Below are 24729 nucleotides of genomic sequence, written 5' to 3'. Positions count from 1 at the left end.
AACAACCTGTGAGATAAATAACACAACCCTCATTTTCTACAGGACAGACTAAGGCTCTGAGAGGGAGTACTTTGCCCAAAGTCGCATAACTAACCTGAGACGTGACTCCAGGTCCATCCTTCCTCCGTCCAGGACGTGCTCCAGCCACTGGCCATTCCACACGCTCTCCCCTTCCACCACCACCGCAGCCAACGGCCTGAACTGAAGTTTTAGACACTGTATTCTATCAGAAGAGACGGTCTAAAAAATAAATAATAAATAAACAAGAAGAGTCCAGTCTCTCTTAGTAGGAAAGTATGTTAACCAGTCGCTATAAGAAAGAAAACAAAGTAAAAAAAAAAAAAAAAGTGGCAGCTTGCTCATCATTTATATACAGCTTTATTTGCAATTCGCTGAAACCACTGAGAACAACTGACAGGTACACATGTTGCCTCTGGAAACAGCTGAGCCTGGTGACGGCGGTGGCCATGGGCGGGCGTGCTCACACCCAGTGCTGCGCCGCACCCAGGGCCGTGCTGAAGGTCCTCAGGGCCCGATGGGTGCCCCGCGCGGCCAGGAGGAGTGACCCGGCTTCGGCCTCGTGGCCAGCTGCCCGCAGGTGTCTGGCCAGATCCTCTGCATCCCAGCGCCCTTGCTGGGGGCTGGCCAAGAGATGCTCGACAAGACGTGGGTAGAAGGGAGTGGAGACGCACTTCACCAAGAGCTTGGCGTCCAGGAGCAGGGAGAGAAGTTCTCGGTCGCAGTTTGAATCATTCACCTGCAAGAGGTAAGACAGGCAGGCGTGAGGGGCGGGCGTTGCTGACTCCCCACCGGCAGACACAGACACATCCCCGCTGCTGTGCTGGGCGCTGCCCTTCTGCCTTTGTCATCAGAAACCCCTTTACCCTGGCTAACAGCGCCTGTTCCGAGAAGCACACACAGGGCACGAGCGTCTCCGGCGTCACACACACGGGATGGCAGACCCGGTCTCCTTTTCACGTAAGACATGGCCATGTACCAAGACGCCCTGGGATCACAGTGGCAGCTCCCACATCGAGTGTCAGAAGCTGTGCTAAGTGCCGGACGTGTGCTCCTTCACTGAGTCCTCTTGGTCTACCCTGTGAAGCCAGCACTTTAACCTCCTGACTTCACAGATTAGGAAACTCATGGCTAAGAATTTCGCTTAACATCGCGGTCGGTAAACTGTGGAGCCAGAATCTGAATTCGGGTCAGCATGACTTCAAAGCTCGAGCTTGTGAACAACCACATTTACCATTTCATTTGTGCTTCACCATGGTCCATATTCTTTAACCTCAAACCTCTCCTTTATGTAGATCCCTGTGAAAAAAATTCTTTTCGGAACAAGAAAACCCTTTTTCTACTCCATCGAGAAAGTACAACCATCAACCCCACTGTTGTAAATAGGGTAACCGACAGGAGGTGTTCTTGCTTAAGCCTCTAGAAAGCTCAGCACCAAACTCACCTTTTTTAAAACAAGTTTTCTGCGCTCTTTCAGTTGCATATTTTCTGTACTTCCTCCCTGGTCTTATCCTCTTGGCCTATGCATGGTTTTCCATGGCTTTGACACTTAGCTTATATTTTTTTGTTTTACTATTGTCCATATTTTCATAAGGAATCAAGTCAACACGAATCACAGACCAAAATTCAGAGCTTCTCATTTACATTGGGGTGTCATAAAACAGCTTCACGACAGCTTCTTCTTCGTGTCACTGTGCACTTTTTAATAGTTTGGGGTGTAGTAACCACAAATAATGTGGCATTTCAAAGCCAATTATCTCATGTTTGGACCAACTCTATTACGTAACTGTACATGGCGTGAGTGTTCTGTGACAAGGAGGGAAGGCTACTGGAGACAAGGTCAAGGGTGTCGACTGGCTGCAAGGATTAAAACAAAAGAAGTTCTGAGAATAAAAGTTACTGCCCACTACCAGCCGGCGCCTATCTTTCCTACCAAGCAGTGATCCTTCAAAACCCCACAAAGATGTCAGCTCCAGTGCCATCTTCTTGGTGACACTTCCGCTAGATCTCCTGGCCAAGCTGAACCCCTCACCCCACACTCCAGGACGCCGTACACACGCCTCTCTGCGCTGTATTATGGTGCTTGGTCCGGCTGCCTTCCTACCACCCTGGGAGCTTCTTGAGGGCACGGGGGGTTGCAGCCCTTTTCATTTCAGCACGCAGTTTAATTCGCACTCGTTAAATGGCTGAATGAGCCTACCTCACTGAAACCTGTCACATTTTTGTAAAGTGCATACGTACGCGATTGAACAAGACTCTAGACTCAGAACTGAAGAGTCCTGCAAACTCTGGGCATCTTTTCTTCAGCCTCTCATTCCATCAACCGTTACATTCCACTCATCCACCTCTGACTCGGGAAGACACTGACGTTGAATTCAATTGCCCACTTTTTGTTTGTTTTCGTTTTTAGAGGTGGTGACAAAAGCAACTGGTACGAGACCAGTTTTTCTGCTGCTGAAAGTGGCAGAAGAGCTTTCCATCCTCCCCGCTGGGGCGGCTGCTTAAGAAGGTTCTGCACGTCTTCTTTCCCTCCTTTCTCTTTTGCTCCAGCGTAGGAACCAGGACCTGAACTCCATCACGGTGCCTGCCACTTCCTGAGAGGCCCTCACGTGCCACTGAGGCACCTTCTCTGTAAGCCTTAAAACATCCCTTTAAGACTGTTCTGATCTCATTTGACAGACGCATAAACCGAGGCTCAGTGAGCTCGGAGCCATGTGTCGAGCATCGTAAGGCTGCTGCCGCCCAGGAGCCCTCAGCTCTGACTAGTGCGTGCGTTTACCGTTTGTCCCCCCGCCCCCACCGACCCAGACTACGAGCTCCTGCAGAGCAGGGACGGTGTGTCCTCTGTTCACCCTGCAGCCCCAGGCCCAGAAGAGCGTGGGCCTCATGGGAGGAGCCCAGCAAGATCTGTGGAATGAACACGTGAAGAATGAGGAACTCCAAAGCTCGCGTCCTTTCACGGTACACCGCAGCCTCGACACACGCTCGTGTGAGCGCGGGCGCACACACAAGTGCACGAGTGGCGGCTGAGTTACTGTGCGTGTTGTTAGTTTGGTTCACTGTTAAAAATAAAGAATCCTTCCACCTGACCCTCCAGGAGAGAACAGAGTGTGTGCCAGGATGCTACAGGCAAATGTTTGATAAAATACGTGGATAAAAGTCTCAGCATCCAAACACCGCAGTGTGGTACTTTCTTTGCTGCCCTGAATAAGCCTTCAAGGCTAGGACACCTTTATTATTCTTTCTGTTGACTCATGACCCCTCCCTCTGCGGGCCTGAAAGGCTCCCAGAAAGGGAATGATGGATTTTTCCAGCTCGAGGAAGCGACAGGGGTTCTGTGAATGCTGCCCCTCTGATCCCCTCTTCTGTTTGCTTCTCTCCAGCGCAATGACATCCTGAAAATTGGTTTCCCACTGGATGTGCCTTCCGGATAACTGCCCGTGTCCTAAGGCAGGGTGGGTGTCCACCCTCCAAAAGCTCTCCATCTACCATCCCGGCTGAGGAAGCCTAAGGCTATAGTCACGGAAGTGAACTCCGATATCTCCCCTGTGGTCCTGGCCCGCTCAGAGGTTCCCTAGAGAGAGGTGGAGGCAGAGACCGTGGACCTCCACTGAGCCTGGGCCGTGGCCAGGGGAGGGCGTGGGGGAAATTCTGCTTTAGTTCCTCATAAGCAAATGCTGGGAAAATGCAGGGCTGACTCTGTTTCCTTTCTCTGGCCTTCTATCTGATTCCGGCTCTTTGCAAGATGTACAGGATGGCCAGAGTATACTTTATAATTGTCATGTGCAAGGAAAACACTGCATATTTATTCTGTACATATTTGCGACAAAACAGAGAATGAAAGAATACAGAAAGTAAGAGAAGGCCTTTCTAAGGACCCAGTGCAACAACTGCGTTTTAACGAAGAGGAGCCTGAGAGTCAGAGAAGGAGAGGATTGCCCAGCATTGCCCGCGGTCACAGGCAGCCAGAACCGCTCCTCCGCACACGCCAAGCCGCCTGCCTCAGGGGCACCAAGGCCAGCCTGGGTCTTCCTCAGCGCAGCAGAGCTCCTGGCGTCATCGCGACGTCGTGGAGCTGCTACGTTACTTTGTCAAGCCTCAGCTTGTCTTCGTTTTTCTTGTTTTTGACTAAAATCCTAACTTAAGCCACTAATCATCTAGTACTACCTACCACAGAAGCCTACAACTGTCTTACCAGTTAGAATTACTCATTCTAACCCACTTGATTTTTCTTTGTGAAATAAAAAGAAAAAAATGGAAATAGTTTTAAAAAAGAAAGAAGTCTTCTGTATCAGGATCACAAGAAAATTAGTTTATCCTCCTTTTCTCTCTAGTAATTATCTATATGCAAATATATTTCCACAATCAATCCTGTGACACTTGTACCTACCTTTCTCATATGTTGAGAATTCTAAAAAACGATTTTCACACAGTTTTCATTCCTAAAAAGGTTAATGGGGCTTCCCTGGTGGCGCAGTGGTTGAGAGTCCACCTGCCGATGGAGGGGACACGGGTTCGTGCCCCGGTCCGGGAAGATCCCACATGCCGCGGAGCGGCTGGGCCCGTGAGCCATGGCCGCTGAGCCTGCGCGTCCGGAGCCTGTGCTCCGCAACGGGAGAGGCCACAACAGTGAGAGGCCCGTGTACCGAAAAAAAAAAAAAAAAAAAATTTAATGGCTGCAAAGTAGTCTATTGAACAAGTTTTTTAACTTCCCCTGCTATAAATAGCTGTTTATAATCATTTGATATTATTGAAACACTACAAGTGAATGGTTTTTACATATATCCTTTCTTCATTTGAATTATCTCCTTAAAATAAACTATTAGGAGAGGTATAACTGGGGTCTTATGGGATGTCATGTATCCCCCCAAATTCATATATTGAAGTCTTACCCCCCAATACATGAAAATGTGACTGTATTTGGAGACAGGGCCTTTAAACAGGTCAATAAGGTTTAATGAGTCATCTGGGTGAATCCTAATCCAGTTTCATTGGTGTCTTTATGAGAAGAGAAGATGACACACACATAAACCCAAAGGCAACCACATGTGGACACAGGGGGAAAGCAACCATCTACAAGTCACGGAGAGAGGCCTCAGAAGAAATCAATCCCCCTGACACCTTGATCTTGGCCTCTGGGCCTCCAGGATTGCAAGAAAACAAATTTCTAGTGTGTGAGTTGCCCAGTCTGTGGTACTTTGTTATGGCAGCCTGAGCAGACCAATACATGGGGCAAAGCATCGGAAACCATTTTCGGCTGAGGATGTGAGAGCAGTGCAGTCACACAGTGACGTGGACTGTCCAGCTCACAGGGTTGCTATCAGGGGAGGAGTGTGTCAGTTCCACTGCAAACTTCTCAGCTTTGGATGTTATTGTTTTGAAAAGAAACTCATTTTGCTAATTTAGGAGATATGCATAGGTACCTCAAAGATGATTTTATTTTAATTTGTTTATTTGCAAGAATGAATTTTTTCCATATATTTCCTGTCATTTTTATTTTTTCTTGTGGGAAGGATCAAATCCTTTGCTCATTAACTGGAGTTTCAACATCATTTTCCACATGTGAAGGAGTTCTTTGTATAACTTAAACATTAAATTTGATTTTGGTTATTGATATAATGGACATTCTAATCTGTTGTTGGCAATTCTGTTTTGGTTATTTGTTGTCTTGTAGAAGCTTTACATTTTTATATCATAGGAAAGGATCTGTTCCTTTGTGATCCTTTTCCTATTGCTTTAAAGCTTGGAAGCTATACTGGCTTGAAGGATCTGATATGTATGCGTGTATGTGTATGTTTGTGTGGGTGTGTGTATATATACATATACATATATATAATTTTCTGATTTTAAAAATATCTTAACTATTTAATTGGTCGGGAATCACTTTGGTGTATGGTCTGGGGAAAATCAACATCCCTGACGACAGCTGGATTGGTGCTTTTTTTTTTTTTAACATCTTTATTGGCGTATAATTGCTTTACAATGGTGTGTTAGTTTCTGCTTTATAACAAAGTGAATCAGGTATACATATACATATGTTCCCATATCTCTTCCCTCTTGTGTCTCCCTCCCTCCCACCCTCCCTATCCCACCCCTCTAGGTGGTCACAAAGCCCCGAGCTGATCTCCCTGTGCTATGCGGCTGCTTCCAACTAGCTATCTATTTTACGTTTGGTAGTGTATATATGTCCATGCCACTCTCTCACTTTGTCACAGCTTACCCTTCCCCCTCCCCATATCTTCAAGTCCGTTCTCTAGTAGGTCTGTGTCTTTATTCCTGTCTTACCCCTAGGTTCTTCATGACATTTTTTTTCCTTAAATTCCATATATATGTGTTAGCATACGGTATTTGTCTTTTTCTTTCTGACTTACTTCACTCTGTATGACAGACTCTAGGTCTACCCACCTCATTACAAATAGCTCAATTTCGTTTCTTTTTATGGCTGAGTAACATTCCATTGTATATATGTGCCACATCTTCTTTATCCATTCATCCAATGATGGACACTTAGGTTGTTTCTATCTCCTGGCTATTGTAAATAGAGCTGTAAATAGAGCTATTGTAAATAGAACATTTTGGTACATGACTCTTTTTGAACTATGGTTTTCTCAGGGTATATGCCCAGTAGTGGGATTGCTGGGTCATATGGTAGTTCTATTTGTAGTTTTTTAAGGAACCTCCATACTGTTTTCCATAGTGGCTGTACCAATTCACATTCCCACCAGCAGTGCAAGAGTGTTCCCTTTTCTCCACACCCTCTCCAGCATTTACTGTTTCTAGATTTTTTGATGATGGCCATTCTGACTGGTGTGAGATGACTATCTCATGGTAGTTTTGATTTGCATTTCCCTAATGATTAATGATGTTGAGCATTCTTTCATGTGTTTGTTGGCAGTCTGTATATCTTCTTTGGAGAAATGTCTATTTAGGTCTTCTGCCCATTTTTAGATTGGGTTGTTTGTTTTTTTTCTTATTGAGCTGCATGAGCTGCTTGTAAATTTTGGAGATTAATCCTTTGTCAGTTGCTTCATTTGCAAATATTTTCTCCCATTCTGAGGGCTGTCTTTTGGTCTTGTTTATGGTTTCCTTTGATGTGCAAAAGCTCTGCAGTTTCACTAGGTCCCATTTGTTTATTTTTGTTTTTATTTCCATTTCTCTAGGAGGTGGGTCAAAAAGGATCTTGCTGTGATTTATGTCATAGAGTGTTCTACCTATGTTTTCCTCCAAGAGTTTGATAGTTTCTCGCCTTACATTTAGGCCTTTAATGCATTTTGAGCTTATTTTTGTGTATGGTGTTAGGGAGTGATCTAATCTCATACTTTTACATGTACCTGTCCAGTCTTCCCAGCACCACTTATTGAAGAGGCTGTCCTTTCTCCACTGTATATTCCTGCCTCCTTTATCAAAGATAAGGTGACCATATGTGTGTGGGGTTATCTCTGGGCTTTCTATCCTGTTCCATTGATCTATATTTCTGTTTTTGAGCCAGTACCATACTGTCTTGATTACTGTAGCTTTGTAGTATAGTCTGAAGTCAGGGAGCCTGATTCCTCCAGCTCCATTTTTCGTTCTCAAGATTGCTTTGGCTATTCAGGGTCTTTGGTGTTTCCATACAAATTGCGAAATTTTTTGTTCTAGCTCTGTGAAAAATGCCAGTGGTAGTTTGATAGGGATTGCATTGAATCTGTAGATTGCTTTGGGTAGTAGAGTCATTTTCACAATGTTGATTCTTCCAATCCAAGAACATGGTATATCTCTCCATCTGTTTGTATTATCTTTAATTTCTTTCATCAGCATCTTATAATTTTCTGCATACAGGTCTTTTGTCTCCTTAGGTAGGTTTATTACTAGATATTTCATTCTTTTTGTTGCAATGGTAAAGGGAGTGTTTCCTTGATTTCACTTTCAGATTTTTCATCATTAGTGTATAGAAATGCCAGAGATTTCTGTGCACTAATTTTGTATCCTGCTACTTTACCAAATTCATTGATTACTTCTAGTAGTTTTCCGGTAGCATCTTTAGTATTCTCTATGTATAGTATCATGTCATCTGCAAACAGTGACAGCTTTACTTCTTCTTTTCTGATTTGGATTCCTTTTATTTCCTTTTCTTCTCTGATTGCTGTGGCTAAAACTTCCAAAGCTATGTTGAATAAGAGTGGTGAGAGTGGGCAACCTTCTCTTGTTCCTGATCTTACTGGAAATGCTTTCAGTTTTTCACCATTGAGAATGATATTGGCTGTGGGTTTGTCATATATGGCCTTTATTATGTTGAGGAAAGTTCCCTCTATGCCTACTTTCTGCAGGGTTTTTATCATAAATGGGTGTTGAATTTTGTCGAAAGCTTTCTCTGCATCTATTGAGATGATCATATGGTTTTTCTCCTTCAATTTGTTAATATGGTGTATCACGTTGATTGACTTGTGTATATTGAAGAATCCTTGCATTCCTGAAATAAACCCCACTTGATCATGGTGTATGATCCTTTTAATGTACTGCTGGATTCTGTTTGCTAGTATTTTGTTGAGGATTTTTGCATCTATGTTCATCAGTGATATTGGCCTGTAGTTTTCTTTCTTTGTGACATCCTTGTCTGGTTTTGGTATCAGGGTGATGGTGGCCTCGTAGAGTGAGTTTGGGAGTGTTCCTCCCTCTGCTATATTTTGGAAGAGTTTAAGAAGGATAGGTTTTAGCTCTTCTCTAAATGTTTGATAGAATTCGCCTGTGAAGCCATCTGGTCCTGGGCTTTTGTTTGTTGGAAGATTTTTAATCACAGTTTCAATTTCAGTGCTTGTTATTGGTCTGTTCATATTTTCTATTTTTTCCTGATTCAGTCTTGGCAGGTTGTGCATTTCTAAGAATGTGTCCATTTCTTCCAGGTTGTCCATTTTATTGGCATAGAGTTGCTTGTAGTAATCTCGCACAATCTTTTGTATTTCTGCAGTGTCTGTTGTTACTTCTACTTTTTCATTTCTAATTCTATGATTTGAGTCTTCTCCCTTTTTTTTCTTGATGAGTCTGGCTAATGGTTTATCAATTTTGTTTATCTTCTCAGAGAACCAGCTTTTAGTTTTACTGATCTTTGCTATCATTTCCTTCATTTCTTTTTCATTTATTTCTGATCTGATCTTTATGATTTCTTTCCTTCTACTAACTTTGGGGGTTTTTTGTTCTTCTTTCTCTAATTGCTTTTGGTGAAAGGTTAGGTTGTTTATTCAAGATGTTTCCTGTTTCTTAAGGTAGGATTGTATTGCTATAAACTTCCCTCTTAGAACTGCTTTTGCTGCATGCCACAGGTTTTGGGTCGTCGTGTCTCCATTGTCATTTGTTTCTAGGTATTTTTTGATTTCCTCTTTGATTTCTTCAATGATCACTTCGTTATTAAGTATTGCTTCGCCTCCATGTGTTTGTATTTTTTACAGATCTTTTCCTGTAATTGATATCTAGTCTCATAGTGTTGTGGCCGGAAAAGATACTTGATACAATTTCAATTTTCTTAAATTTACCAAGGCTTGATTTGTGACCCAAGATGTGATCTATCCTGGAGAACGTTCCATGAGCACTTGAGAAAAATGTGTATTCTGTTGTTTTTGGATGCAATGTCCTATAAATATCAATTAAGTCCATCTTGTTTAATGTATCATTTAAAGCTTGTGTTTCCTTATTTATTTTCATTTTGGATGATCTGTCCATTGGTGAAAGTGGGGTGTTAAAGTTCCCTACTATGAATGCGTTACTGTCGATTTCCCCTTATATGGCTGTTAGTATTTGCCTTATGTACTGAGGTGCTCCTATGTTAGGTGCATAGATATTTACAATTGTTATATCTTCTTATTGGATCGATCCCTTGATCATTATGTAGTGTCCTTCTTTGTCTCTTGTAATAGTCTTTATTTTAAAGTCTATTTTGTCTGATATGAGAATTGCTACTCCAGCTTTCTTTTGGTTTCCATTTGCATGGAATATGTTTTTCCATCCCCTCACTTTCAGTCTGTATGTGTCTCTAGGTCTGAAGTGGACCTCTTGTAGACAGCATATATATGGGTCTTGTTTTTGTATCCATTCAGCCGGTCTGTGTCTTCTGGTGGGAGCATTTAATCCATTTACATTTAAGGTAATTATCTATTTGTATGTTCCTTTTCCCATTTTCTTAATTGTGTTGGGTCTGTTATTGTAGGTCTTTTCCTTCTCTTGTGTTTCTTGCCTAGAAAAGATCCTTTAGCATTTGTTGTAAAGCTGGTTTGATGGTGCTGAACTCTCTCAGCTTTTGCTTGTCTGTAAAGGTTTTAATTTCTCCATCAAATCTGAATGAGATCCTTGCTGGGTAGAGTAATCTTGGTTGTAGGTTTTTCTCCTTCATCACTTTAAATATGTCATGCCAGTCCCTTCTGGCTTGCAGAGTTTCTGCTGAAAGATCAGCTGTTAACCTTATGGGCATTCCCTTGTGTATTATTTGTTGTTTTTCCCTTGCTGCTTTTAATATGTTTTCTTTGTATTTAATTTTTGACAGTTTGATTAATATGTGTCTTGGCGTGTTTCTCCTTGGATTTATCCTGTATGGAACTCTCTGTGCTTCCTGGACTTGATTAACTATTTCCTTTCCCATATTAGGGAAGTTTTCAACTATAATCTCTTCAAATATTTTCTCAGTCCCTTTCTTTTTCTCTTCTTCTTCTGGGACCCCTATAATTCGAATGTTGGTGTGTTTAATGTTGTCCCAGAGGTCTCTGAGACTGTCCTCAGTTCTTTTCATTCTTTTTTCTTTATTCTGCTCTGTGGTAGTTATTTCCACTATTTTATGTTCCAGGTCACTTATCCGTTCTTCTGTCTCAGTAATTCTGCTATTGATCCCATCTAGAGAATTTTTAATTTCATTTATTGTGTTGTTCATCGTTGCTTATTTCATCTTTAGTTCTTCTAGGTCCTTGTTAAATGTTTCTTGCATTTGCTCTCTTCTATTTCCAAGATTTTGGATTGTCTTTACTATCATTACTCTGAATTCTTTTTCAGGTAGACTGCCTATCTCCTCTTCATTTGTTAGGTCTGGTGGGTTTTTATCTTGCTCCTTCATCTGCTGTGTGTTTTTCTGTCTTCTCATTTTGCTTATCTTACTGTGTTTGGGGTCTCCTTTTTGCAGGCTGCAGGTTCGTAGTTCCTGTTGTTTTTGGTGTCTGTCCCCAGTGGCTAAGGTTGGTTCAGTGGGTTGTGTAGGCTTCCTGGTGGAGGGGACTAGTGCCTATGTTCTGGTGAATGAGGCTGGATCTTGTCTTTCTGGTGGGCAGATCCACCTCTGGTGGTGTGTTTTGGGGTGTCTGTGGAGTTATTATGATTTTAGGCAGCCTCTCTGCTAATGGGTGGGGTTGTGTTCCTGTCTTGCTAGTTGTTTGGCATAGGGTGCCCAGCACTGTAGCTTGCTGGTCGTTGAGTGAAGCTTGGTCTTGGTGTTGGGATGGAGATCTCTTGGAGATTTTCACCGTTTGATATTACGTGGAGCTGGGAGGCCTCTTGTGGACCAGTGTCCTGAAGTTGGCTCTCCCACCTCAGAGGCACAGCACTGACTCCTGTCTGCAGCACCAAGAGCCTTTCATCCACACGGCAGGCAAGTGGCTAGGAAAGCGGAGGGTGCCGGCAGGGACTGCTTTCACGGGAGTGGAGCTTCGGCAGGTAACTGCCCCGAGCTCTGGGGCACGCTCTCGCGGACTCCGTCTGCCGTGGGCCGCGCAGTGGTCAGGAGCGCGATGCCGGAGTTGGAGCGGCGCTGAGCCCGGTGCTCGCCCTCACCCGTCTGCCCGACTGGGTTGTGTCACTGTCTGGGCTCCCGGCCGCTCCTGGATCGGTGCTTTAAGGGCTTGAGGAAGAAAATATATTTGGTCACTTTTGGAGTCAGTTGGATGTTTGAAATAAATATGTCAGAAGTCCAGGAGGATTAGCTATTTAATTCCTCTGATCAAATAATTCTGAATTAGAGTGCGATGTTGTCATCTTGTGAAGAGAAAGCAGACAGGCTTTTGGGTGAGAGACCAGTTTCCAATCCTGGCTTTTTAGCTACACAGATGTATGACCTTGTTAAGGATAATCTCTCCAGGCCCCAGTTTCCACATGTGAAATACAGACAACAGACAGAGGTTGAGATAATCTATGTTTTTAACTGCCTAGCACAATGCCTGGTGTAGAGTTCAAGTTCAGTAAATGGCTGGAGTTATTACAGTCAAACAAATCAGGAATAAAGCACAGAAGAAGAAAGAGGCCTTACATATATCATACAATGAGTAAAAGGCTTGCCTTCTCTGTCAGTGATTTTTTTTTTTTTTGGTCGGTGATTAATTTTTGAGAATAAATGCAACTTTGCAGATCTTGGAGAAAAAAACTTATTAAAGCATGAAGCACTACTGTCTTCCAAGCCATTAAAATGTTAACTGCTTAATTCCTGTTTCAACAATAGGTAATGAACCTTCTCTGAATTAAATCTTTGATTTTATGGATCTGTACGAAGCTAAGAGTAATTAGAGTAAGGAGAGAAGCTGAAATCCCAGTAGCCCAATGCATGCAGGACCTCATTTCAATTACTTTAAAGAAGTCTATTTAATATTATTGCACTGTTTACTTTAGGGAAGGATATTTGTCTCACTGCTACATATCCTATTACTAATAAAAGTTATTAAATATATCAACTACAAGTGCAGAAAAATAAAAGGACAATAGAAGTGTATACTTGGAATAAGAAAAATGCCTGCCGGTAACTTTTTGTTTTCTCTATCTATTTGCATGACATTCAGACTCCATTTCTCGGCACACCATCAGCTCCACTCCTGGCACGGGATTTAGTAGCATACACACCTCTTCTAAAGCCAAAATTAGGACAATGCTCTGACTGAGGATCTAACAATGGGAGAGAATCTTTGAAGATTCAAGCTTGGTCACCTCTACGACCCATTCTGGGGTCCTGAGTTTGGCTAGTTCCAAACTTTGTACTTGCCCCCTTTCTACTTTGCTTAATTCCTTGTGTTATTATTTCATATGTCAATCTCCTGATGAGATAATTCCTCTACACAGAGGGATGTGTATTTTATTTCGTCTTTACAAATGTCTTACCCATTCCTCACTCCGGCACACAGTACCAGCCTATGCACAATGGTGCTTTATATGTCTGTTCACACTAAGTAAGGCAGCCACCCATCAGAGCTGTCTAGAAATCTAATAGGTTAGCCCATAGGGAGTGAGCTGCCTGTCGCTAGAGGCAACCAACTGAGACGATTGGGAGATATTCTGTTGCAGAGCTTCCTTCACGGAGAAGACCAACTACCAGCTGAGGATGAAGGAAGATGGGTGAAAGCAACAGGTCTAGGTATGTACAAGTTAAAATGGTATTTAGAAATAAGTAGATATGCCCAAAATTCTGAGAAAAAGAGCCTGGTACTAAAAGAGACAAAAGAACAGTGATTGTAAAAATAGGTCAGTTTCGTAGAGAATGGACTTGAGGACACGGGGAGGGGGAAGGGTAAGCTGGGACGAAGTGAGAGTGGCATGGACATATATACACTACCAAATGTAAAATAGCTAGCGGGAAGCAGCTGCAGAGCACAGGGAGATCAGCTCGGTGCTTTGTGACCACCTAGAGGGGTGGCATAGGGAGGGTGGGAGGGAGATGCAAGAGGGAGGGGATACGGGGATATTTGTGTACATATAGCTGATTCACTTTGTTATACAGCAGAAACTAACACACCATTGTAAAGCAGTTATACTCCAATAAAGATGTTAAAAAAAATAGATCAGTGTAATGGCAATTGGTATCTGTAAGAGATACAGGAAAACACTCACTTGATCCTTCTTTGCATGACTGGATCGCTTCAGCCTAACCTGGTTTGGATACGCTTAGAAGAAAACCAGCTGACATAAGGTCCAAAACAAAAGAAGGGCTTTGCAGACACCAAACAGGGTTGTTAGGAGCCCAGCCCAAGGTCCCTGTTATCACAGCACGCCGAGGCTGTGGGGGACATGTGTGAGCCTGACTTCAACGCGAGAAGGCAATATTACGGGAGCGCTACAGCGGGGGACAGATGCTCACCAGGGAGGTCCTTGTTGGAAATATGGATTGAGTTAAAGGGGGAACAAAGAAAGGAAGGTTTCCCGGTTTTATATACATGTTGGCCCTTGAACAACGTGGGTCTGAACTGTGCTGGGCCACTTACACGTGGATTTTTTTTCAGTAGGAAATACTACAGCACTGCACAGTCCCTCGTTGGTTGAATCCACGGGTGTGGAGGAACCTCAGATGTGGATTCAGAGGCACCTCGGATACAGAGGGCCAAGCCTAACTTACACGTGGCTTAACCCCTGTGCTGTTCAAGGGTCGACTGTAAACATGTTAATCCAAGCATGCTTTTCTGAGAATCTTTAAAGCTCTCCCTCCAACCTAGACACTGGTCACTGCGAGTAATGTTGGTAGGTTCCAGTACCTTCATGGCAAAATTAAAGGAGATAAGAATTTAATAAGAATTTATTAAAACCATGAAGGACTGTGTTGTGGAAACAATTGCACCAGGCAGAACTGAGATCCACATGTTCAAGATAAAGGCTGCAGGCTTCATTCTAGAGGTGCTCTCTTACGAGGGCTTTCAGAGCACAGCACAGAGCACCCAGGGAGTGGTCAGCTCCCCACCCCTAGCCGGGCTGGACCAGGGCCCAGTGACTTAGTGGATTTGGAAAAGGAAGCCCTGTACCGGGCAAGCTGTCAAGCTAGCTCTGTGCTGCTCTTTTCAGTGCTGATATTATATGGTTCAAGATGCTTTCAGCAAGTTCACTACCCCGTGGAGACAACCCTTTTCCAGTATCAGAGAGCCCACTAAGTTAGGTCAAAAGAAGCGGCGTGGTCAAGTACAGGCTCTGAACACTGGATCCGGGGTTTCAATTTCAGGTCAGGCTACTTACTAGCCGTATGACCTCTGAGGCTCAGTGTTTTCATCTGCGAAACTAGAATGGTATCTTTCCAGAGGATTATTAAAAAGGGACGGTCAGGATGTTCCTATTATAACACCTGGCACAGTTGGTACTGGAAGACAGTTATTACTAGCATCAGGGAGAAACACTTAATTAGGTGCCAAAGGTCTTAAACCCTTCCATGAATGATTCTTTTAATAGGCACATTGTCCAGGACAGTCCCTGCGATGTGGCGTCCGGGCAGAGGCACTGAGCATAACTAAAAAGGACGACGTAGTGAAGAGCAGAAGCCACCACACGTCCGGAATTATGAACCGGGAAATGTTTCAGTCTGTGAAGCTATTGTAAATACACATCTGCTTACTTTGATGGAATGAGTCAAGAGACTTCCACCTGGTAGAAAGTATCCAGGGATGAGATTCAAACTCACCAGCAATGAATATACTTCTTGGAGAGAAGAAGGTTTTGAAGGTGAGCTCTAAATCTCACCAAGGCTGATGGAGAGGGTGATCTGGCAGTCAGGACCACACCAGAGTTTTAATTATTCACCAGTGACATAATCTCTAAGAAGGCCTTTCTATTTCTGGCCTAGGAAAGAAGCTGTTGGCCATTTGTAAGGACATGCCAAACACCAGAGGCTTGCAATTTCAGAAAAGTTTAGAGAAAGAAGTGAGCACCGCTATTGGCAGAGAAGCTGGTATAATCTCTGGCATCAGCATTAAGTACCATCCTTTTAAATGTAAACACCTATAAAGCTGTCAGTATCTTATAACAAATAGCAGAATTATACAAGCTATCAGCAAGCAAGTGGAGGCGTTTTCTGCCTGGATCCACGCACTGTGCAGGAACAATTGCCTATCAGAGGAGTTCCTCTGACAGATGTTTTTTGCTTTTGTTGTTTTTTTCAATGTCAACAGGAATTACCGTCAACAACCAAAAGGGCAGAAACAAGTTACTGATGAACTCAGCCCTCCGCCCCCACAGTAATGGACAGAGTGAATAGCAAAATAAACACAAAAAAAGAAAGCCAACATTTCATATTTTTCACTGTAATACCAAGTATGATTTAAAATAGCTTGACAGGAGCCCTGCAAAAAGGCCCAATGAAACTCTTCCCTTAGAAAAGTATAACATGACTTTTTAATGGTGCTGGGAGAGCAAGGATAAATTACAGTAATTTCTTTTCATTTATATCGCACTCTTGAAACGACAAAATTACAGAGATGGAGAACAGATTAGCAGCTGCCACTGGCTGCTGGGTGGGTGGGGGAGGGAGGGGCTGGCTGCGGCTATAAGGGGTGGCCTGGGGGTCCTTGTGATGGAGCTGCTCTGGGTCCTCACTGCAGTCACATGAATCTCCAAGGGACAATACTGTGTAGAACTTTATGCACAGACACACACACACAGACACACACACACACACACACACACACACACACACGAGGGCACATAAAACTGTGAAATCCAAATCAGGTCCGGAGATTGTATCACCGTCAACGTCTTGGTGATAATTATACTATAGTCATGCGAGATGTTACCACTTGGGGAAACTGGGTGAAGGGTACACAAAATCTTGCTGTTATTTTCTACAACTGAATGCGAACTTAAAACTATCTCAAAATAAAAAGTTAAAAAATGTTTAAAAACTGGAAAACTCTGCAACACTTTATTTCCCTGGAGGATGCAAAAGCTTCCATGAACACACCTGAAGGTCACAGATGGGCCAGCCTAATGTGAGTCCTCAACTTAGTGCAGAGAAGTTACAGGTCAGTGTCGTCACTGAATTCCTAAAAGTACGGGTCTCAGTGGTAGGTAAGTGACTCGCCTCAGCGGTTTACACGTCTGGCTTTGATTTTCGCGCCTGAAGGCCAGAGGTTTTGGGTGCTCTCATCACAGCCCTAGCACACTGCTGCACGTCAAACGCGCAGATCAAAGTGTTACATGGAGGGAAACCAGTGCCGTTTAAAAATGACTTGGGTGATGCAACATTCCCACTTGATTTCTTATTTTGATGGTGTGTGCACGTGTGCGTGTGCACATGCGTGTATGCAGGCGTGTGTGTCAGGCAGCAGGGCTGGTTCACGGTTAGGGAGCCCCCCTTCTAGTTGCAGTTCTGATGCATTTGAGATAAAGAATCTTTAAAATGAAAACTGAGACGCTCGCCTATGGGATTCAGGAGTGTGTCAGGAATGCCCTACCCAGGACGAATGGGGAACGGCAACGTTTAATACATCACTGTTTTATGCTCAAAGAGGCCCATGGCAAGTTTTAGTGGGAAGACCTGAGCAGAGATATGAATACGTTAAACGGTGGTGAGGGAAAAAAGACACTGAAAGTATGCAGCCTGATTTTCTCCAGTTTTCCCTTCTTCCCGATGTCTTGGATTTGCAATTAAAAATCAGCTAAGAAAAAAAAAATCTCACTGCAGTTCTTAGTTTCTTGTAAATTCCCAACATTATGCAACTTTTATTTCAGCACAGAGAGACAGGGAGGTTACCACTGGACAAGTCCCCTCAATTCCCTACTTCAGTCTAGTTTCTAGAAAGGCCCTTGTCATGCTCAACTATCAGTGATAACGAAGCATTTTTTTTTTTTTTTCCTGTACGCGGGCCTCTCACCATTGTGGCCTCTCCCGTTGCGGAGCACAGGCTCCAGACGCGCAGGCTCAGAGGCCATGGCTCACAGGCCCAGCCGCTCCGCGGCATGTGGGATCTTCCCGGACCGGGGCACGAACCCATGTCCCCTGCATCGGCAGGCGGACTCTCAACCACTGCGCCACCAGGGAAGCCCCACGAAGGGTATTTTTATCAACACAAAATCTTTAGAGAAACTTTACATTATTTTGAAAATCTATCTAAATGAATAAAGGCACTAGGTTTTTCTCATTTTGTTCATTATTACTGTTTCCAAATGCAATTATGTTCTGCTTTCTGCATCCTTTGTCATTAACAAAATTGTACATCCATGACATCTGTTCATCAATCTCTTCACTGCACCACTGCTCTAGGATCCTTCTGCCCTCTCCGGTCCCTAAAAGACATCCTCTTGTATTTTTGTTAAAGCACACACATACACACTTCAAATGAAAGAATGATCGCCCTGCAGAAGGGTTTCAGTAAGGATAATACAATGCACATTCATTAAACACAACCCTGAGCTATCTAATCCTAAAGTGTAAAATTTAAAAAGGGAAGTGAAAGTTTCTTCCTTAATCATGATAACAAGGCAACAGCCTTGAGGGAGGACTCTCCAGCCTTGACACTAGCCCCCCATTCCTCAAACTAGGAGGGGCTTCAGTGGTGGTGTCGGCCGCCAGAGGAAACACGAGCTTGAGATTCCCGACGGTGCCAGGAAACATGACTCTTTCTCACCTTTTATTAGTAGATAACCAAACACATGCAGGCACAGAAAACCTGCTTGATGCTAGGAGCTCCTCAACCAAGATTTCAAGTGGCAAGGACTAGTCCGCTAGCCCCAGGCTGCTTTGACATTTTCTTGAGACTAACACACGGCTTCTCTAGAGAAAATGCTTCATGATCTGGATTTGTATTCTTGGCACCTAAACCCAGAGTGTGGTTCATGGGAGGAGTTTAGTGAATGTTTGTGAAATAGACAAATATCTACTGCTTAGACAAACAGAAACAGCTAATGTGGTCAGAGTGGAGACAAAATAGTCCTGAGTAAATCACGGTTGTTCTTGATGAGAATGGCATTACTAATTCATTTCTCTGAAACATAAGAAAGAAATTCCGCAGGGAGCACCTTAGCAATGGCGGTGATGTGGTCCAGGGCCATGGCGTGCAGATGCTCGTCTCGGCTCTCGAGGAGAAGCTTCAGAGACGGGAGCAGCAGGGCCTGGTGCTGCAGCAGCGAGCACAGCTCCTTCACACCCTGGAAGCACAAGGGCAACTTCGTGAGTGAGAAGAAAAGGGAGCGCATCGAAGCGCTGGCATGATTCTGCTTGTGTCTTTCCACACCTTTTCCTATGAGTGTGTGTGTCTGTCTGTGTCTGTACAAAATGCACACATGGGACCACGCTGATTTAGTGTTTGATACCTGTTTCACTCACTTCACCATCTATTCATAAAATCTCTCCAAGTATCAGATATTCATCTACAACGTTGCTATTTTAATGGCTGCATAGGATCCCGATGGATGGATATAGGACTGGAATTTATTTTCCTAAACTCTCAGAGCTCTAGTTTCCACCCAAGTAAAACAGAGGTAAACTGTATCTACTCTGCAGTGTGGGGTGTGTGTGTGTGTGTGTGTGTGTGTGTGTGTGTGTGTGTATTAGTGAATAATAATGTACAATGCTCAGCATATACTAGACGCTTAACAATAAAAACTATTGTCAATTGTTAAAATTATCAAAAATATCTAGTTATCACCCACTGTAACAAAGGAAATCAGCAATTTGCATATTTTAAAACCTGTTTATAGTTAATGTCAATGTAAACTGGATGCGTGATATACTTAAGATGCTCCATCTTCATAAAAACTACCTGTGGTCCAGAAAAATGAAAACGGATTTAGATCGTCACAGACACATTTGCATTTTATTCGCGGCCCTTTTTTTATGCTGGCTGAACCTGCCATCAGAGAGCAGGCTTTTCTATAAGATAACAAACGATAATCTTTCACAACAAAAGTATAAAAGCATAGAAAATAAATTTTCAAGCTATTCATCCCTGCTGAGTTACACGTTCCCTCGGTGTCCTGACTTTAGCTGTAACGTGAAGAACAGAACACTTGGACCAGAGACCGGACAAAGAGCGCAACCTCATTATATAAAGCGAGGGCTGTTTTTGAAAGAACTGGGGGTCACCGCCCTGTGTGGGACGACCTTCCTCTTGTGCTACTCCGACAGGAGCACATCGGAGGAGGAAAACTCAAATGCATGACATTTTCATAATTCCTTTACGTTACTATAAAGAGTAGATAAAAGAAGGCTGACATAAAGAAGCCCCGCTTAAAGCTTGGGATAAAGGTCTCTTTGGAATTCCACTCACTGTCTTTTATTAGCTTGCCCCCAGCAGGCCACTGCTGGAAATCAGGCTGTGCCCCCCAAACCCGTGTGAGAATGATCAATATCGGCTGGGTAACAGCTCTGTAAAATGTGTACTTCAAACACGGATTCTCATTCAGGAAAGTGCTCTGCATGCCTTAAGGCACATACCGCATACAGAGGCCTCTCACCCAGCATCGGGGCCAAAGAGAAATGCGGATTTTTAATCTGGGATGCCAATACCTGCAGAAAACACTTGGGAAGACGCAATATAAACCCCCGTGCGTGACAGTCCAGCCCAGCCGCCACGCACCAACCTGCTTCCTCCGCCCTCCTCCCTGTAGCCTTACGGCCTCGCCCTCCCACCCCGCACAGTCCTCTGAGAGCAGCGCCTGCACGGGAGACCTCCCTCTCACCACGGGATGCTCTGACACGTGGGGCTTGTGAGCATTTGAGATGTGGCTAGTGCAACTGAGAAACTGCATTTTAAGTTTTATTCAATTTCACTTAAGCTTGATTTTCATACCCACGTGTGGCCCACGGCCGCCACAGTGGAGGACGCAGCTGCGAGTGTGAGGCTCTCACGGACCTCTGGGTCTTCGCACACGACGTAACCTCTGCTGTCTCTCTCTCTTTGATTAACCCCTACTCATCGTTAGGTCTCAGCTTACAAAGGCACAAGAAAATTCCATTCCCTGCGATGGTACCTCTGATGTCCCAGGTTTGGCGCTCCTATATTCTGGCTATACCTCGTTGAATATTTCCTACGTTATCTGTCATCTTGTATTATCGTAATCATTCATTTGTCTATCTGCCTCACTTGAGGGCAAGGAGGTTTTTCCTTCTCTGTGTTCCAAACTTGCTTAGTACATACTGTACCCCAAATTATTTGTATTCTCTCTCTTAACTCTCATATATGCTTATTCAATAAGTTATCAGTAATTGGTAAATAGGTATTTCTCAGTAATTTATGATATTTGGAAGAAGCATATCACTTGGCTGATCTCAGCTTTGATGAAAAATTTATGGAAATGACCTATACACCCCTTGAGCAGGCATAATGGCTAGATATCCCACAGCCAGACAAGGACACCCAGGAATGGAAGAATTCATTTTATGAGAGCTACTGAGTGCTTTTTATCTCTTAGCCAACAGTTACTGGCTAAATACTTACTTGTAATTAAGGACTATACTATATTCACCAGGTATTTCCCCCTGTGTTACAAGAGGACAGTTTATTAGGATGTTTATAAAGGGATTTGGGGAGCTGCAGGAAAGGTCAAAGTAGCAAAGGGAACCACAAAACACCTTATATGGTACGTTCGCAGCTCAAACCTGTCTGGCCATCAGGACACAGAACAACAATGAGAGGCCTTGAATGCAGAGGAGCAGGTGGGCTGGGGCCCAGAGCCAGGCCAGAACCCTGGGCGCCGGTCCTCCCTGTGGACTGGGGTTTATGGTGATGCCCTGGGCCCTGTGGCTGACGGTCGTCAGAGCAGCGGGACCGGTCCACCAGCGGTCCTTCTGTCCTCACGCGACCCTCCCACTGGTCCTGGGGTATCCAGCACCTAAACGTGTGGCAGGGCCCGCAGCAAGAGCGTGGAGCACAAGGTGTGCACGGGTGGGTGTCGTCGATTCAAAAAACCGAGCTCTTGACGTCCTCAGGAGTGCCTCAGCCGTGAGAGAGAACAGTCACACTAAGACTGAGAAGCCGGGGTCAGCTGGGCTCCCTCGTGAGCTGGGGGGCGGGCTCCCACACACCCGCCGCAGTGTCTGCCATGCTAGTTCCTGCTGTGCCCCTGCAGGGACCCTCGGGGGCAGCCACAAGTAGACGGAACTTGGGATTTTACATCTAAATGCCAGGAACTTGTTTTATGCCAAGTTGCTAATTTCTGGTTCTACAGATACCCCACTCCTGAGGACGCTGCACGCGTTGCCATGGACAGAAGCTGAGAGGAGGATATGTTAACTTTCAAGACCGTGGGACACATGACCTGTAAGAAACAGTGATTTTATCTTTCTCTAATATTTTCCATCAGCAAAACCATCATGGCCATAAGTAAACAAGTACCATGAGCAACAGCAGGAGATCGTGAAAAGAGCCACAAAGAAAAAGAATCTCTACATATGGGAACTTGGTAGGAGGATGGGAAATGGGGATGAAGGATAAAGTAAGCCCCTTTAAGTCCCGTCAGAGATAATCAGGCAAACGCACCTCACACACCGGGCAGTAGGGCAACCAAAGGTACTGGAGGAAAAAGAAGTGAGTCATGGATAATTTTACTGCCACAGTGATATTAAATCTCATGGAAGTCTGAACTGAGACTATGTAGATTCCAAATGCGGTAAAATAAACTTAACAAGACATTTCCATTTTATGATAATACTGTTCCTTCCTTTGAAACAATTCTGATTCACATTTGAGCAAATTTAGTGATTAATAAAAATAGTACACGACATTTGCAGAGTTCCTTCAATCATGGCATCCTAAGAAAAAAAATCTACATATGTACCCAATTAAAACACAGAAGGTAGCAAAACAGAAATGAAGAAAAGTCACTGTGGCAACAGAGCTCTTGATGATGATCTTTCAAATCATCAAACTGGAACAGAGAAGCGATAATGACCCACTTCAAAATGGAGCTCAATCCAGTACCTTACTCCTCACCCCAAGAGAACGATGGACTCATGAGAGGCGGCGAACTAAGTGCTACGGATGAAGAAGTGAAGAGACAGCCTCAGGTCACGCTCCCCCCAGGACTGGGGACCTCACAGAACAGTCGAAACAAGAGTCCCCGCTGAGGTCATGTGGTCTAACCCCTTGTTTCAGAGATGAGAAAGTGGAGGTCCAGAGATCCTAAGTAATGTTTTCCTAACCTAGATTCAATAGAACTGACAGTAGGACACTTCTGGTGTTTGGTCCTAATCTAACAATGCTTGATCTTAGCTTAGCTTAAGGCAGAGATGAAACCCATGTTATTTACTTACCCTGGTTGGGGGTAAGACAGCGTGTTGAGCCCCCACTCTCTGCAGTTGCTGAATCCTGCCTTGGGTGAAACAGAGATGCTACAGCCATGGTTCCTACCCTCCAGGTGCTCACAATATAGCAGAGCCGATCACAGGTATATAAGCATCTGACACAAGCAAATCACAGGCTACTGGAGGAAGGGGAAGTTATCTTTGGTGCTGGTACTTTAAATATTTTATAGAATAATTTTGTCATTCTGGTGGTCGAAGACGTCTTTAAATGGACACAGTATCTTAAATTCAATCAAAAACACTTAGCCAGCCCTTCATTCAGAAAACAATTCATTAATCTGCACTCATAAAGAGAGTATTTTCCCTGAGTGATTACAATGAAGATTCAAAGAGTCCTATTTACAATTTTATTTTCAAGTTCATCCGCTATGTGGTAGAAACTCAAAAACCAATTAATCAGTTTAGTGCCATTATCCAAAGGCTTAAATTTCAGACATGTAAATTGCTCAAACAATACATTGCTGAGGTCAGATCCACAGCAGGGGGCTGCAGTTAATACGTGCTTATTTTAGAATGTACAAATTTACATATATATTACACAAATATCTCTGGGACACATATTACAGGATCAAATAGAGAACAAGGTCAACATGGAGGTGGCTGAGTTTTTATCACGTTTACAGAGAATAAATATTGTGGTTATGCAATCTTATTACAATGATGTCAAAAAAGTATGTGAAAATCAGAGTGGCTGGTTACCTGCCGAGGAGTGCTAAGGTAGCTGCTATGTTACCAACTGGCCTGCAAGACGCTTGAGCGACCGAGACCTCTTAGAACAGAAACGTGCGTTAGACATAAAAGGGCACCCAAAAAAACCAGAAATCTGGGTTCTACTCTGGGACTTGTAAAAGGAAAACTGCTTCAGAGCTCTAACAAAGAGTAAATGACCTCAAAGAATCCTTTTAACCCTGCTTTTCTTCATTTGATCGGTCACAAATTACGGGCTTTACTTTACCTACCGATAACTTAAGCTAAATGTTCCCCAAGTACAGTCACTGGTATTGTTTATACCAAGGAGCTGGGAAATGGAAAGGGATATCCCCCAGGAAAGCCACTTGAAATACCCACTCACCTCTGCAGGGAGCATCTGTTCGGTGTTATATAAAGAGCGGCAGATTTTCAAAACTTCATTCCCCAGCCCTTCCTTGTTCTCCACCGTACATCTGGTTAGCATCACTGTAGCCAGTCTCACCCATGGATTATTGGTTATGCTGGTTCGAAGGGAGAAAAATGCAAGGCATGGGAAACGACGAAACTTATAACAATTGTGATAAGAAATTTTAAAATAGAAAAGAAATCCCACTTTTTCAAGTCAAATGCTTTTGGCAAATTGCAGTCATAAGCTGCATGATGTGTTCCTTCACGTCTATCTTGGAGAAAAGACACCAGCCCACAGAGGGGAAAGAGCTTGCTGTGGTATGGACAAGTGCCCCAGCAGCATGGAGCCAGTGGGTGGACGCCAACCAGTACAGACTGCTTTGAAGCCCAGCAACTCGGGCTGACACTCCGGCTCCCTGACTGCTTGCGCGAGTCACAGAAGTGACTTGTACACGCTCAGCCTAGTTGTATTGTTCTGGGGAGGCCACCCAACCTTTCCGGGCCTTGGTTCTTCTCACGGCGAAAAGGCAATTTAATGTTTTCCGGGCAGGCTTGCGTTGCTTAATGAATGGCGTTGCCACCGTGAAGTACCGCTCTCAGTAGCAGGCACATCTTACTATTTATTCTCT

General features: G+C 43.9%; 1 protein-coding gene across 1 annotated transcript in view; it reads right to left on the bottom strand.

Annotated features, from left to right (window-relative positions):
* Positions 1-355: 355 nt before the first annotated feature.
* Positions 356-24729, bottom strand: part of NBAS (NBAS subunit of NRZ tethering complex) — a 363692-nt gene continuing 339318 nt past the window's right edge. The window contains exons 50-52 of the mRNA XM_065891748.1: positions 24075-24213; positions 18718-18846; positions 356-757 (exon numbers count right to left, since the gene is read on the bottom strand). Of these exons, the coding sequence (XP_065747820.1) occupies positions 482-757; positions 18718-18846; positions 24075-24213 (544 nt within the window). The 3' untranslated portion in view covers positions 356-481. The remainder of the gene's footprint in view (positions 758-18717; positions 18847-24074; positions 24214-24729) is intronic.

This window comes from Phocoena phocoena, chromosome 14 (genome assembly GCF_963924675.1).
Source record: "Phocoena phocoena chromosome 14, mPhoPho1.1, whole genome shotgun sequence".
Taxonomy (NCBI): Eukaryota; Metazoa; Chordata; class Mammalia; order Artiodactyla; family Phocoenidae; genus Phocoena; species Phocoena phocoena.
Note: the sequence above shows the minus strand (reverse complement) of the source record. Positions and strands in the feature narration are given on the sequence as shown.